The sequence below is a fragment of the Capricornis sumatraensis genome, chromosome 5 (assembly GCF_032405125.1).
Source record: "Capricornis sumatraensis isolate serow.1 chromosome 5, serow.2, whole genome shotgun sequence".
In the NCBI taxonomy this organism is placed as follows: domain Eukaryota; kingdom Metazoa; phylum Chordata; class Mammalia; order Artiodactyla; family Bovidae; genus Capricornis; species Capricornis sumatraensis.
Genome location: NC_091073.1, coordinates 15975522 through 15992889, shown reverse-complemented (window position 1 = coordinate 15992889; position 17368 = coordinate 15975522). Strand labels below are relative to the sequence as shown.

At 41.2% G+C, this 17368-nt stretch overlaps 1 protein-coding gene across 1 annotated transcript; it reads right to left on the bottom strand.

Moving 5' to 3' along the window:
- Window positions 1-12079: 12079 nt before the first annotated feature.
- GNG11 (G protein subunit gamma 11) lies at window positions 12080-17368 on the bottom strand. Its single transcript, XM_068972793.1, has 2 exons — window positions 16813-17368; window positions 12080-12502 (listed from the first exon to the last, which is right to left on the bottom strand). The coding sequence occupies exons 1-2, from the start codon at window positions 16906-16908 to the stop codon at window positions 12377-12379; spliced, it is 222 nt and encodes a 73-aa protein (XP_068828894.1). The 5' UTR covers window positions 16909-17368; the 3' UTR covers window positions 12080-12376.

Genomic DNA, 17368 nt, shown 5'->3' with positions numbered 1-17368 from the left:
CTTGCCTGGAGAATCTCATGGACAGAGGAGCCTGGAGGGCTACATACGGTCCATAGAGTCACCAAGAATCACACACAACTGAAGTGACTTAGCGTGCACGCACATGCACACACACACACACACACACACACGAATAATATTGGTAACATTCCACAAAATTGATTGCTAATGGGTCCTTGTGTGCAATTTGAAAGGCACTGAACCAGAACAGGGACCCATTGGTCAAATTCAGCCTGCTGCTTACTTTTATAAAAATGATTTGAGTGGAACACAGGCACACCCATTTGTTTCTGCATTTTATTGTCAATAGCTACTTTCATGTAGGACTAGTTGCCACAGAGATAGTACTGCATGCAGAGGCTAAAATATTTACCATCTGGCCCTTTACAGAAAAAGTTTGACAAACAGGGAAGCCCAGGTGGCCAGTGGGAAAGAAACCACCTGCCAAAGTCTGCAAGAGACGCAAGAGCTGCGAGTTCACCGCCTGGGTCAGAACGATCCCCTGGAGCAGAAAAAGGCAACCGGCTCCAGTATTCTTGCTTGGAGAATCCCAACGACAGAGGAGCCTGGCAGCCTACAGTCCACAGGGTAGCAAAAAGAGGCTGGCACGACTGAGTGAGAACACAGCATATAAAAAATGCAAGCTTCTCGGGGCTGAGCTAGGAGTGGTATGATATTATCATTTTCTGAAATAATAGTGGGATTGGCTTTTACCCTCACCAGACTGACTGACCGACGTTGGGAACAGAAATAAAAGCTTATGACTTCAGGGGGTTTGCCTCTATAGTGTTGAAAACGAGCCCCTCTGCTTAAAGAGGTGGTGAAGTTGCAGGGGTCCTTTCTGTCTCTAACATAAGACATGAAAAGGGACATAATCAGAACTTGTAATCTTCCGCTTTTGAAAAATTGATATGTCTATAAACGGATTTAGTAAAGCTAATTTTCAAGAGGCTGCTCATTTTCTTCTTGGTGCAATCCAGCTTTGCCACACTAGCTGTGAGGGTTTGTTAAGTTACTGAAAGTCTCAAATTCATTTTGATACAGATTTCTAATCCTCTCTCCTGTCTTTTTATCTTTTTCAGTTTATGCATTTTTTAAAAACCGGAATATAATTGCTTTACAATGTTGTTAGTTTCTGCCATACAACAAAGTGAATCACCTGTGTGTATACCTAAATCCTCTCCCTCTTGAACCTCCCTCCCACCCCACCACCTTACTCCATAGGTCATCACAGAACACCAAGCTGAGCTCCCTATGCTAAACAGCGGCTTTCCAATAGCTCGAGTAGCATTGACATATATACCCCTCCCAGTCAATTACTGCCTGAGTTGTGGACTAACCATTTCCATGTTTTGCTTTTAGCACCAGAACCTTCAGGTTTATTCTACTGGAGCTTCTTTTCCTCATATCCCTGCTGCTGCTGCTGCTGCTGCTGCTAAGTCGCTTCAGTCGTGTCCAACTCTGTGCGACCCCATAGATGCCAGCCCACCAGGCTCCCCTGTTTCTGGGATTCCCCAGGCAAGAACACTGGAGTGGGTTGCCATTTCCTTCTCCACCTCGTATCCCTAGGTTGTTCCTATTGGCTTCCACTGCCCAAGGTCGAGACCCAAGATCTTCACCCAGTGACACAGGCAGATTGTAAAATATCCCCAACTTTCCACCCTTTTTTGTCTCTATGCTTTTTGCCATGTGACTTTGCAGCTTCAGCATGCAAAAGGGGGCATTTATTGTCCTTACCTTTGAATCTGGATTGGTCTGGTGTCTTGCTTTGCACAACTGAATACAGTAAAAGTGTTGGTGTGCTTGTTCTTCCCCTAGACCTTAAGATACCATTTTCACTTCCACGCTCTTAGAGCCCTCCCATACTATGTCAACAAGCGCAGGCAAGTCTGTTAAAGGATGCAAGACTTATAACCTAGTCACCGACTTTGCCCCAGCCAGCTCCTAGACAACACCCAGTAACTAGTCAGCCCAGAGGTGATCCATCAGCTGCCTACAGATGAATCAGTGATACCCACCAAGATCAGCAGAGCCAGGCCCACAGGGACTGACTGGTGAACCCAGAAGCAATAATAAATGCATTGTTTTAAGTCACTGTATTTGCTTGGGTCCACAATAACTGAAAAAACACTTTAAAGACTTTTTTATTAAAGACACGGTAGCCAATTAATTAAGTTCCTTCTGCTCTTGTGATATATTAACAATATATCATATTGACAAATGCTTTCTTGGTCTGCCAAATTGAACTCGATAAGTGGAATTTCTCTTAGTTTAATCTGCAAATTCTTTTCCTTCACTTATGCTACCATGTCTCTTTCCATGAAGTGTTCCAAGAAGAACAGGTAGAAAATGTCCTAGGTTTACTTTCATTATTCACTTCTTACCCCCTCCTTTTCTCTGACAGTTAATCCACTTACACTTTGCACATAAAGTTGATTTAATTAATTGAAATTGTTAAGTATCACCACCTTTTGTCTTGACTTCCAGTTCCTAGAATGCAGGAAAATATTGGCCAATTTTTTCCATATAGTGTCATGTCTACAGGCCCTTAATCCATCAAATCAAATTAAAATGAATGGTTTTACAATATTTGAATTACTCCCTGCTCCAAATTGAAAAGTCCAAATGTTAATAAATATTAATTATTCTATCTTACATCTGCTTTTATATTAAAATAATATATGGATGACATTGTACAGGACACAGGGATCAAGACCATCCCCATGGAAAAGAAACGCAAAAAAGCAAAATGGTTGTCTGGGGAGGCCTTACAAATAGCTGTGAAAAGAAGAGAGGCAAAAAGCAAAGGAGAAAAGGAAAGATATAAGCATCTGAATGCAGAATTCCAAAGAATAGCAAGAAGAGATAAGAAAGCCGTCTTCAGCGATCAAAGCAAAGAAATAGAGGAAAAGAACAGAATGGGGAAGACTAGAGATCTTTTCAAGAAAATTAGAGATACCAAGGGAACAGTTCATGCAAAGATGGGCTCGATAAAGGACAGAAATGGTATGGACCTAACAGAAGCAGAAGATATTAAGAAGAGGTGGGAAGATTACACGGAAGAACTGTACAAGAAAGATCTTCACGACCCAGATAATCATGATGATGTGATCACTAATCTAGAGCCAAACATCTTGGAATGTGAAGTCAAGTGGGCCTTAGAAAGCATCACTATGAACAAACCTAGTGGAGGTGATGGAATTCCAGTTGAGCTGTTTCAAATCCTGAAAGATGATGCTGTGAAAGTGTTGCTCTCAATATGCCAGAAAATTTGGAAAACTCAGCAGTGGCCACAGGACTGGAAAAAATAAGTTTTTATTTCAATCCCAAAGAAAGGCAATGCCAAAGAATGCTCAAACTATCACACAATTGCACTCATCTCACATGCTAGTAAAGTAATGCTCAAAATTCTCCAAGCCAGGCTTCAGTAATACATGAACCGTGAACTCCCTGATGTTCAAGATGGTTTTAGAAAAGGCAGAGGAACCAGAGATCAAATTTCCAACATCTGCTGGATCATGGAAAAAGCAAGAGAGTTCCAGAAAAACATCTATTTCTGCTTTATTGACTAAGCCAAAGCCTTTGTGTGCATCACAATAAACTGTGGAAAATTCTGAAAGAGATGGGAATACCAGACCACCTGACCTGCCTCTTGAGAAATCTGTATGCAGATCAGGAAGCAACAGTTAGAACTGGACATAGTACAACACACTGGTTCCAAATAGGAAAAGGAGTACATCAAGGCTGTATATTGTCACCCTGCTTATTTAACTTATATGCAGAATACATCATGAGAAACGCTGGACTGGAAGAAACACAAGCTGGAATCAAGATTGCCGGCAGAAATATCAATAACCTCACATATGCAGATGACACCACCCTTATGGCAGAAAGTGAAGAGGAACTAAAAAGCCTCTTGATGAAAGTGAAAGAAGAGAGCGAAAAAGTTGGCTTAAAGCTCAACATTCAGAAAACGAAGATCATGACATCTGGTCCCATCACTTCATGGGAAATAGATGGGGAAACAGTGGAAACAGTGTCAGACTTTATTTTGGGGGGCTCCAAAATCACTGCAGATGGTGACTGCAGCCATGAAATTAAAAGACATTTACTCCTTGGAAGAAAAGTTCTGACCAACCTAGACAGCATATTCAAAAGCAGAGACATTACTTTGCCAACTAAGGTCTGTCTAGTCAAGGCTATGGTTTTTCCTGTGGTCATGTATGGATGTGAGAGTTGGACTGTGAAGAAGGCTGAGTGCCGAAGACTTGATGCTTTTGAACTGTGGTGTTGGAGAAGACTCTTGAGAGTCCCTTGGACTGCAAGGAGATCCAACCCGTCCATTCTGAAGGAGATCAACCCTGGGATTTCTTTGGAAGGAATGATGCTAAAGCTGAAACTCCAGTACTTTGGCCACCTCATGCGAAGAGTTGACTCATTGGAAAAGACTCTGATGCTGGGAGAGATTGGGGGCAGGAGAAGGGGACGACAGAGGATGAGATGGCCGGATGGCATCACGGACTCGATGGACGTGAGTCTGAGTGAACTCCGGGAGTTGGTGATGGACAGGGAGGCCTGGCATGCTGCGATTCATGGGGTCGCAGAGAGTCGGACACGACTGAGCGACTGAACTGAACTGAAACAAGAATCAGTTGAAAACCCGATAGCATATAATCTTCCAACAATTACTTAAAACAATAAAAGAAAAGGCAAGTCTGAACATTGGCAAAGAGCAAGTGCATCCTAGTTGTATATTTCTCATTGACACGTGACTTTCATTATAAAGAGGTAACATTTAGCAAGAACAGTCTCTGAACTGTTTTCAAGTAATCAGTGAACTATATCAGTATTTATCAGAGTTTTTAGATGATGTTTTTGAAGTATTTAATATTGGTTTAAATGTCTCTTTCCTTTCCTCTTCATTTTGCTCCCTTAGACTGAAACACACGCAGGCTTTAATACTATTTCAAAACATCCAATAAGCAGATTCAACTTCTTTTCCTTCTCTGTACTCTGAAAGTTGGAGTGACTATGCCAAGTCTGTAGAATAGATATGTTCTATATAAATTTAATCTAATTACTTCCAAATGGGATTTGAAGGTGTTTGTTGATGAATACTGATCATTGCCAATACATGAGGACTTTTTATGAATTTAAGGAGCTCTAACCTCACCAGTCCAGGTTCGATGCGTGAGATAGGGTGCTTGGGGCTGGTGCACTGGGATGACCCAGAGGGATGGGATGTGGAGGGAAGCGGGAGGGGGTTCAGGATGGGGGACACATGTATACCCGTGGCTGATTCATGTCAATGTATGGCAAAACCATTACAATATTGTAAAGTAATTAGCCTCCAATTAAAATAAATAAATTTATATTTAAAAAAAGGAATTCTAACCAAGACAGGCCCATGAATACCCAAACCAGCTCTGTGAACTTTGTCTGTTCACATTGTCTGTCTTGAGCTGGCTATAAGAAAAGGCTGAGATGACTCAAGCTAAAGCCAATGGCTCTCTTTACTGAAGACCTCAGTTTACAGAGACTGAATTGATGACTTTGAAGATTCTTTGGTACCTATAGACAGTTCCCTAGGGCTGACTATCACTAATAATGCTAATATTTTCTAGAAAGTCTTTATAGATAGAGTTTGATTTCTCTCTTCCTGTCACTCTACCATAATTCATGTAGCTTCTATCAGACACATTTTGATATTAACCTAATATATTATTCAGCAAAAGAGCAAATCTTTATCATTATACAATTAGAGTTCATCATTGTTATAATAATTTAGAGTTGTGATATGACTTTAAGAAAGCAAACTGCACCCATTGGATAAGTTAAAATTGTTATGTTAGGTTGTAATTATAAAAAATCAACCAATCAACCAACAAATAAAAACAATTAAAATAAGTGACTTAAAACTCTGTTTCATACACCAGGGCTAAAATTTCGGGGGCTATAGTAGCTGGCTACACCTATGCCAAAAGTTACATCAGATAGTTGTTGAGCTAATAGTTCTTTTCACTCTATAAGAGAGGTACTAATTGCAAGAATTTTACTATTTTATACATTGCTCTATGTCCATTAACTAAAAAGTACCTGGAATATAGTTAGTGTTCACTAAATAACTTTTGAATGAATGAAAAAAAAGAGAGGTACTATTGGATAATGTTTAAGGAACAGTCTGTTTTGCTAGTTAAACAAGCTATATGATTTTGTGAATTATTTACCCAATATATAAGGCACTTGTGAGAATTAGCAGACATAATCTATGTAAAAAGCTTACTCCAGTGCCAGACAAATATTAAGGAAATGGCAACCTGCTCCAGTATTCTTGCCTGGAGAATTCCAAGGACAGAGGAGCCTGGTGGGTTACAGTCCACTGGGTCACAAATAGTCAGAGATGGCTGAGCGACTAACACACACACACATACATCACAATATCCTCTGTAATTCCCACCTGTATGTGAGTCAGTATAATTTCTGTAAAGTCCATGTTCCTAAGGGCTTTATCTAATTCACTACTGAATACTTCAGCCTAAACCAGTGCCTGGTACATAAAGGGACCTCCAAATTTTTGTTGTCGAATAAATAAATGCATACATACATTTACATGTATGTCAATACGGATTCTTTTTCATGACTGTTGAATTTTACAAGGATCTATTTCCTTCATTTTGAGAGTAACTTTTGCACAAGAACTTTGGAACCAATTTCTGAAGTTTATAATCCGCCTAGTTTCATCCCTCCCTGTTCATTTTCATGTTCAGTGAAATTATGCACTCTTTACCATTAGGTTTTTATTTTTATTTTTTAAAGAAAAAGAAGTCATCATTTAATGTGTGTGAACCAAAAGGAAAAGAAAGCAATGGCATCAGTGAGTCTCAAGTTTCTCCCAGTGTCAGTGAATGGTTTTTAACAGTCCATGGATTCCAGACTGAGTGTAGCTTGAGTGGAAAAGGTGCTGATGATGCCCTGGGTCTTGCTTGGATGGGGCAGCTCAGTGCATAGAGTAAGGTATGAGGTCTTGTCCTAAAAGGAGACAGCCCCCAGCATCCTTCTGTGACCATCCCACTACTTCTATCAAAGAAAAGATAACTTCTCATTGATCCCTGCTCTCCTAGACTGTTCTACTAGAAATAGGGGCTCACTCCTCACTGATTATCATCCTTCTAAGACTAAAAGTAGAAGGGATAACAGTGAAGTATAACTGTTATTGACTCAATATCTTTGTCTTATTGAATGGGATAAGCTTAATAGATCAAAATGTATGATGGTTAGTCATATCATGTTGACTATACAAACTTATTCCTGATTCATACGACATTAATACTCACATATACTTACTTTTGGGCTTCCCTGGTGGTTCAGAGGTAAAGAATGGGAGTCGTGGGTTCAAACCCTGTGTCGGGAAAATCCCCTGGAGAAGGAAATGGCAACCCACTCCAATATTCTGGCCTGGGAAATCCTGTGCATAGAGGAACCTGGTGGGCTACAGTCCATGGTGTCACAAGGAGTCAGGCACAACTGAGTGACTAAACAACAATATTTACGTTTAAAAGCCTGTACATAGAAATATGAATCTTGCTCTATTTTAAAATTACTTTTGCCTCTTAAACTAGATAATATATTTGCCGAGTCCCCAAATCAAAATTTTAGAGAAAAATATACAATGAGAAGACTCAATATCATGCTTTCCCACCTGGCACACCCAACATTGGTTCTAATAGGTAGCAATTTTTATTAGTTCCCCATTTAACCTTCCAAAGTTTATTTAAACAAAGCAGACACAAACAGGTATAATAAAATGTGCTCGATGCGATTAATCATTAGGAAACTGCAAATCGAAACCACAAAGAGATATCATCTCACACCTGTTAGAATGCCTATTCTCAAAAAGACTATCAACAACAGTGTCGGTGAGGATGTGGAGAAAAGGGACTCTTGTGCAGTGTCGGTGAGAAAGTAAATTGGTACAGAGACAGTATAATGCTTCATCAATAATTAAAAATAGAATTCCCACACAATCCAGCAATTCCACTTCTGGGTGTTCATCCAAAGAAAATGAAAATACAAGCTTATAAAAATAAAAGCATTCCCATATTCATTGCATCATCATTTACAGTAGGAAAGATATGGAAATAATCTATGTGTCCATTGATGGTTGAATGGATAAAAAAATTATTTTATAGATACATGATGAAATTATTATTCAGCCATAACAAAAAAAAGGAAATCTTACCATGTAACAACATGGATGGACCTTGAGGGTATTATGTTAAGTGATATATCAGACAAAGACAAATATTATATGATCTTAATTATATGTGGAATCTAAAAATAAAAGAAAACGAAACACATAAATACAGAAAACTGAGTTGCGGTTGCCAGAGGTGGAGGGTCAGGGAGGCGAAATAGATGAAGACGGTCAACAGGTATATGAAAATCTCCCTGTAAAACTCACAGGAAATCAAGGAAGTTCAAATCTAGATAATAATGAAATACCAGTTTGCATCCAACGAAAAAAATAAACTGACTTGAAATAGCAAGGATGGGTGAGCTTGGTAATGTTAATCCTGCCTAGAAATAGAGAAGTCAGTTTTGCTAATATGAGTTCATAGACTCTAAGTCTCAAAACACAAAACCCAGTAACTATTTAATCAGATACAAAATGATTACAGAACTAGATTCTTGGAAGAAATTGAACACATGATTTAAATCCTTACAAATTCCTACTTACTGAAGGTTTCTTTTATAATATATCCGAATATATGGTTTTTGTATTTTTTCATTTTCTAATACATTTTTAGCAGCTGAACACTCTAAAATCAAGATGATTTCATTGCAATTCTATAGGTTTGCTGAGTTACTAAGATGAAACAGTGAGGGAAAAAAGAAGATAATTATATTTAGGAGAAACACCAATGATATTGGATACTTATTAAGGAAAAAAACAAAAGTGGACTGACCGATTTGTCGTATGGTTGAAAGCAGGTGAAGAGAAAGCACTAGGGCTCAGAAGTATACTTGACTGAATAGGTGAATGCGATATAGAAATTCAGGGTCAGCCACGTAATCCACAACTCTCAAGAAGTTCGAGGATGCAGATGCTGTCTGGGCACTCCATGAGAGAAGCAGATGATTTGATCTCGTGGCTCAGCTGGTAAAGAATCTGCCAGCAAAGCTGGAGACCTGGGTTTTATCCCTGGGTCAGGAAGATCCCCTGGAGAAGGGAATGGCGGCTCACTGCAGTATTCTTGCCTGGAGAATTCCATGCACAGAGGAGCTCGTCTGGGTACAGTCCATGGGGTCACGACTGAGCGAGTAACACACACACACACCCCTTCCCAATAACCAGAACAGATGTTTGCTTCCCTAAACAGAAGAAAACCTTATGACTTGAAAGAAATGAAATAGCTCATTAAAGTAAAGCTTTCCATGCACCAAGTGTGCTAATTCCATGCCACCTTAAATGCAAACAGTAGCAATACATCCCAAATACTGGCTGTTCCATGTTGGAAAAGATATATCATTAGTTAGTTAGTAAATCGCTCAGTCATATCCAACTCTTTGCAACCCCGTGGACTGTAGCCCACCAGGCTTCTCTGTCCATGGGATTCTCCAGGCAAGAATACTGGAATGGGTTGCCATTTCCTTCTCCAGGGGATCTTCCCGACCCAGGGATCGAACCCAGGTCTCCCACATTGCAGGCAGACACTGTAACCTCTGAGCCATCAGGGAAGCCCTAGATATATCATTACATTTTTTTAACTTCACTGTGGAGTAGATCATGCTTTGGGATAAAAATACTCCAGGGATCCCAGTAATTCCCACTGACATCAACACTTGGAAAAAGGCAGGGAAGATCCCTGGAGAAGGAAATGGCAACCCACTCCAGTACTCTTGCCTGAAAAATTCTGTGGACAGAGGAATCTGGCAGGCTATAGTCCATAGGGTGGAAAAAGAGTCAGACATGACTGAGGAAGAGCAAGCATCTAAGCAAGAGGAAAGATCTCACCAAGGAGAAACCTGGGCTTCTATGCCACATTTAAAACTGCAAGTTAGTAACTAAACCCATTTGAGTTGGAGCTAACCTGTCAGGGTTTTCCTTCTCTTCCTTTTTACTTCAACCTGGAGCAATCTGCATCCAAAAACAGCGGGGAAGGAGAATATGCTCAAAGAAAGGAAGTTTCCTTTCTTTGGGGTTGTGTTCCTGGTGCCTTTATGAAGGATGGAAGGCAATCGTATACTTTGCTGTTGAGTTTTTTGTTCCTTTGTTTCCAACATTGAGACCTCAATGGTTTAAAGAATGGGAGACTTACAAGTCTGAAGCAAGGTCCTGGAGCAACAACTCACAGTGTGCAATGAAGGGTAGGTAGCGCACAGTAGCAGCCTTTGCCGAAGCAGGAGGGGAAGAAAAGAGGTTGCCTGTTATAGGGGAATGGATATAAGGTGGGTTCATTCATTACCAGGGAAACCAGTAGCGGGGTACGCCTCTCACAGCCCCGTTTGCTGAGAACAAGCACTAGCTGGGGCCCAGGGCAAGGTCGTGGAAGGTCAGTTGGGTGAGTAGGGTATAGGCGAAGCAAGTAACAGTCAAGCAGGGCATGTACAGAGAGCAAGAGAACAGCCATCCTGAGTGGCCTGATCCTACACTCCACCCCTACATACCCCATAGGACCCTTACAATCGTGGTATGCCCATTTTCCGAGATGGTTTCCCTGGTGGCTCAGCTGGTAATCTGCCTGCAATGCAGGAGACCCTGGTTTGATTCCTGGGTCGGGAAGATTCCCTGGAGAAGGGTTAAGCTACCCACTCCAGTATTCATGGGCTTCCCTGCCCGCAAGGCGGGAGACCCAGGTTTGATCCCTGGGTTGGGAAGATCCCCTGGAGGAAGGCATGGCAACCCACTCCAGTATTCTTGCCAGGAGAATTCCACGGACAGAGGAGCCTGACAGGCTACAGTCCACGAGGTCATAAAGAGTCAGACAGAACCGAGTACCCAAGCACAGTGCACCTCTTCCGAGATCTTCTTGGGGTCAGGCCGTTTTCTTTGGTGCGCTGCACCCTTAGGCTCGCTAGGACAGCTAGGATCCCGTGGTGAAAAGTTAAGCTGCGGACTGGGAGAAAATGTTCACAACACCTGTCACCAGCAAAGGATTGAGTGGCCACAATAAAGGAAGAATTCCAACCGAGCAAATGAGAAGCAAGGCAAGCTAATTTTAGAAGTTGGCAAAAGATTGATTTGTTCCTTTGGAGAAAGAAAAGAGGTAAGCTTGGCACAGGCCTGCTGGAAAAGGCTGGTTGGCAGGGGCACAGAGCCAAGCACCTGTGCCAGTGCTCAATGCAACAGCACTGGACAGTCGCCACGGAAAGACCTGGTGATCACATGTGAGATGTGCCTCCCTGTGGAAGGCAGAGCAGGGCTGGCCCCAAAGGGGCTCCTCTGGACCTCCAGCCTTTCTCCAGCCACCATCATCGTAGCAGCACTCTGAACAAAAGCTGTACGATGATAAACTGGGAAGTGCTTGAACTGGACGAGGCCTGGTCTAGTTCCTGATTCAATTACCTGACTCTGTCAACATTAGGAATTCTACTCATTCAGGTGTGTGTGTGTGCGTGTGTGTGTGTGCATGTGTGTGTGTGTGCTCAGTCATGTCTCTTTGTGACCCAATGGACTGTAGCCCACCAGGCCTCTTTGTTTATGGAATTTTCCAGTCAAGAGTATTGGAGTGGGCTGCCATTTCCTTCTCCAGGCCATCTTCCTGACACAGGGGTCAAACTGTGTCTCCTGCGTATCCTGCATTGGCAGGAGATTCTTTACCATCAGCGCCACCAGACTCACTCAGTTCCCTACTAGTTAATGCTAAATGAAAACATTCCAGGAGTCAGAACTCAGTGCTGTAAACCTCCTGAGATTTGAAGCAGAGAGAGCTGGATCTGAGACCTGGTCTGTCAAACCGCTTCATCTTTACAGACAGGTCCCAAACAGGTAGAAGGTTATGGGGAGAAGTATCAAAGGTAATACACAAAAAAAAAAAGAGAGAGAGAGAAAGCCTTCTGAAGTTGCCAACACTCGTTCTGCAGAGATAAAACTTTATTTGAGGAATCAAGCAATATACTGAAAGAGGTGTGTCATGCACAAGTGGTGTCCTTATTCCCATAATCGCACATCAGATGCTCTCTGTCCTCTTAAAAGGGGTGTGTAGTGCACAGGAATGAGAAGGATACAGCTTTCAGACAAGACCACATCTAGGTGAGCGCTTAAGAAAGTCTCCTTTAAATTTCACTGTTACTCCTTTAAAAGGGGGTTGGTTTTATTTCGGGAAACGACAGCAAACAACCTCTTCCACTGAGGACGAAGTGTCTCCCCAGTTATTCATGAAATAATGCAGCTGCCTTTTTCTTTAAAGGGATTCTTGTCTTCTGGAATTCCTTTCACCAGAGGATCCTCTCCAGAACGTTCTTCAATATAGTTCTTTATTTCTTCTGAACATTTAGACACCTTAAGGAGAAAGGAGGAAAGAAAGAATCAGGATTGTTCAAACTTTGTCACCACCCTTTAGTGAAATTAACATAATTGGGTACAACCAGCATTTTAAAAATCAAATAGAATAGGTGAAAATATTAGCATGCAGCACAGAGCCTATACAATATATATGAATGATATAGTCTATGTGAAATAGATTTCTTACTATAGTAGCATTAAGAGTTTGAAAGCCACTGTATTAAAAATATTATCCCCAGCAATTTCTATCCACTATGTCTCATATGATTTCCTTCCTCTGCTAAAATACAATGATGACAGGTCCACAATATTTGAGGAACTGAAACATACTCCACTTCCAACTTTCCATGCTAATGAATTGTTGCAGTGCCAGCTACTCCCCAAATAGCTTTTGGGGTGTTTCCTGCAAAAATTCTCACTTTACTGAGTATGTGCCAGGTTCTTCAATTTCACAGAATGATAGAAGCATTGGAGAAAGTCGGATCTGGAAAAGCTAAAGTTGCCCCAAAGTTTCCCCACCCCACTTGCAACACCCCTATGCCCTTTCATCTTCATCTCTCCCCAACCCTCCACCTGTGTTTCTGTGCAGAATTGATCATAAGAAAAGGCGTATCTGAGGCTTGCGTTTATGTAAGTAGGGTAAACTTTTTCTGAGTGGAGAAAGGATTGAACAGTTTCTTCAAAAAGTCTATCCTTAAGAGACAGTTTGTAAGAGTGATTTATAAAAAATAGGAGGAGAGTAAAAAGGAAAGGAGGGAAAAAAAAGATTACTGCTTAATGAGGATCTGCATTAACTAGTAAGAAATAAGAAGTAAAAATTATAGAAGTTCCAGAAAATTCTAATGGAGTCCTCTTAAAACTAGGCAATGTGTCCACTGATTTTATTATCTAGATTAGTAATCTCCAAACTGTTTCAATACTGATCACTAAAAAATTTCTGCATATGTATCCTACAATGTACATAAGTATTCACGTACACCTAAGTGAAGTTACTACATGTGTTAACACATCATGTACAACCATAAAACATAAACTAGAAATTATTAAAAGATCAGACTTTAAGGTAACCAAAAAAATATCATTTTGCAATATACACACATATCAAATCACTATGTTATATGTCTAAAATTATTAACCAATATTTCTTGTCTATTGTACTACAATTAAACTTTTTTAAAAATAAAAAATGTTTTACTTCCACACCTCAAAGATTTCTTGCTACATCAGTGTGGAAGCCTCTAAAAATAAAATTTAAAACTAGGCAACACAGTTAAAATGTGGCAAAATAAAATCCTTCCAAGTATCATTCTGTCCAGTAACATTTGCAGAAAATCATTGTGCGGGCATTTTAAGTGAATTCTCAGAAGTGATGACATAAGTATCCATAAGCTGGGCTTTGTGACCACAGAGAAATTTGCAGATAAGATTCATGTTGGGACTTCCCTGGCAGTCCAGTGGTTAAGACTGCCTTCCAATGCAGGAGGGACAGGTTTGATTCCTGGTTGGGGAGCTAAGAGATCACATGCCTCCCGGCCAAAAAACCAAAACATAAAGCAGAAGCAATACTGTGACAAATTTAATGAAGACTTTTAAAAATGGTCCATATCAAAAAAGAAAGGCTAAAAAATAGTTTAAAAAAAATTAAACTCATGTTTCCCTAAATGGTATCTGTTACCAAGCTTTCTTCATTGCGTCCAAAAAGATGTGTAATATCCAAAAGTGAACAATGGCTTCTCTGATGTATTTCCTTCCATGATCAAGAGGATAAATTTGAACAACAATTAGCTACAAGCCAGAATTCAGCCTGTGAATCTGGCCTGAGCAGAACACACAGCTCAGATATTAACAGTTTATTGACTGGGCATCAGCAGATATGTGTCTTAGTGTTTTAATAACGTCTCTATCATTGTCCCTGGGGTCTTAAATAAGGGGCTAGTTAGCCTTCTTGGAATTCAGGTTGGTTTTTTAATCCTTCAAAGTGAAAGGGTTGAATGATCTCTAAGAGCCATAATGTTTTTCTAGCATGAACATCTTATAATTCAAAGTGCATAATAAAATGGTGGATTCTTACTATTAGGACTTAGATGTTTCTCCCTCTGATCTCTAAGGATTTCCTGAAAGTATTCTCCCTTCTGTTCCTTCTCCCCAAGAAAGTAATTCCAGTAGGATGTGTCCTAAGGAGTGGAGGTGGAGAGCTGGAAGGGGTGAACTGCTGATGAATGATCCCTCTAACTTCCACACAGTCTGCTCCATCTGATGAAGTGTGCAAGTGTTAGTTGCTCAGTCGTGTCCAACTCTTTGCAACTCCCATGGACTCCTCTGTCCATGGGATTCTCCAGTTGCCATTCCCTTCTCCAGGGGATCTTCCCCACCCAGGGACTGAACCTGCATCTCTTGAATCTCCTGTGTTGGCAGACAAGTTCTTTACCACTGAACTCCTGGGAAGTCCCACAATAGGAGAGATGAGAAATCCTGGACAACTAGGGTAGTAGTAATGATGCGGAAATTACTTCTGGCATTTCTGGTGCCAATGAAGGGGTACAGAACTGAGCAAGCCTTTATATCCTAAGTGGTTTAAGAGACTGTCCTACATCTGAATGATTTATAAATATATAATTCATTGTCCTCTTTACTGGTAGTTGTTATTACAAGTGTGGGCAGACCCGGGTCTCCCACATTACAGGCAGATGCTTTATCAGCTAACCTACCAGCGAAGGCCTAACTGCACCTAGACCCTTGCCCAATTTCTAATTTGAAGCTTTAGGTAAGTGGAGGACACATCTCTTCCTCCCCCCGCCCCCCCATAAGTTCTGCATTGTGATGCAAAATATTAAAATATTCTTGGAACAGAATATAACTTGGCACAGACAATGCTTTACTTCAATTCAGGCAACTCTGTTTAATATGTAACCTCTAAGATTCATTGTGTCAAAAAGATCTAAGCGGCTAACAGACGGGCTTTGCCATACACAAAATGGGTCTCTTAAAAGTTTCAAGAAACAAGCCTATTCATTTTGTCCTATAACTTTGGTTTTTTCCTTTAAACACAGCAGTATTTTTAAAGCTACAAAAACTTTCAACATGTACAGAAAGGACTTTGAACTTCAAAATTCTGGGAAACTAGGGATTTGGAAGTTACAGATTACATTTGAGAAAAGAAATGTATAAAAAATATCCCGCCTCCAACGCCTGCATCTTCCAAATATCATTCAAAATGTGCCTTCTGAGTAAAAAGACTCTTGTCACGAATAGAGTTACCATAACTAAAGCAGGAAGGTAAGTGAACATATTCAGTATACCTACTTCCTTTCCATTGTTTTCCTTGACTTTTTCTAGTATCAAACCACAGAGATACAAAGTCAGTTTAAATTCTTCTTGCTGGGGAGAAAGATTTATCTTAAAAAAATATCTATCCAAAAACCTTTTCCTGGACTACAGGTTGCCTGATTGAGGAAAAAGGGAAGGAATGAAGGCCTGTATTACCAGTAAAACCTTGAAATAAAAACGACAAAGTCTCCAACAAATGTCAGTGGAGACTTCTGAACACTGGCACGTACATTCTCACAAAATCTGTGATCATTTCAGTGGTCTCTAGAATTTCTAATCATAATCACAAAAAAGAATGTTTGTATACAGTATATGTAAAATTATTTATTTATAAATAAATACAGATAGCACTGTGTAGGTATTAGTTCACTGTGCATACTTACAAAGCATAAAGTGGAAATTATAAAGGAAAGAAGTTTATAAACAAAGATGGATACTGTAATGTTTTGCTCCCAAGCCCCAGTGGACTGCTCATCACACACTTCCTGGAGACCCCTGATGAAGACTCAAAACTAGCTAATTCAAGACATATTGTGATTAAGAAAGCCAAAACCAAAACAGACAAACAAAAACCCCTCAACTTTTAAGAGCTACTCTTTCCCATTATGAAAAAGATCAAGGAACTAAGTAGCCATCTGCCTTTTCCCTACAGCTTGGGTTTTTAAAATCAACTGCCTAATAGCTGGCAGAATTTCTCTCTTGTTCCCCTCATTCTCAAATATTTGGCTTTAAATTACTCATGATATCGTTGCTCTCTCCTTAACCTCCTATGATCTCCCCACATCAACAGGCATTTCTCAAGCATCACCAAAGCCCCCTTCAAAAGAAGCTGCAGAAAAAGCAAAAAAAGAAACAAACAACTACCCCCCACCCACCCACCCACCCAAGAGCCAAGAAACTATTTGTTTTCCTGCAACAAACGAGACACCACCAATCTTGGTTCATTTCACAGAAGGAAATATTCTGGACATCCAACTTGCCTGCTGTCTCTGCAACTTAACCTCTTTGCGAAGTTGCTCAACTTCCATCTTCAGCTTTTCCTTTTCTGGCAGATCTTCGATGTGAAGAGCCGGCATTTTCGCCCCAGAACTGGGCTCAGGGACAGCTCTGGAAGTGGAGCGCCTGCAAGTGCCGCAAACCAGGGCGCGTCCCGAGCGAACTGTGCTGCCTGCGCGCCCCGCCCGCGCAGAAGGTGACCGCCTCTCCCAGCGGCGGTCCCAGCGCCCCGACGAGATCCCCCCACGCTAGCGTCCCAGGAACCGAAAACTCCTGCCCTTTTGGTCAGGTCCCCACACCACCAGGAGATCTGCTCCTGGGAGCCCGGGGAGGGTTGAGTTTGCAAAGGCGGCCCGTAGAGGCCGAGAGGCTGCGCGCTGAGCGGTCTCCCGCGGGGATGCTGGCCCCACCCGGCCCGGCTCCCGACCCTGCCACGCCCGCGGGAGGACCCTCCTGGGCTGGGGCCCAAGGGTAGGAGTTGAGCTAGTCCACTTTCCTGGAGAAACAACAAAAGTTTTACTTTTTGTTCCTTTCCCACCC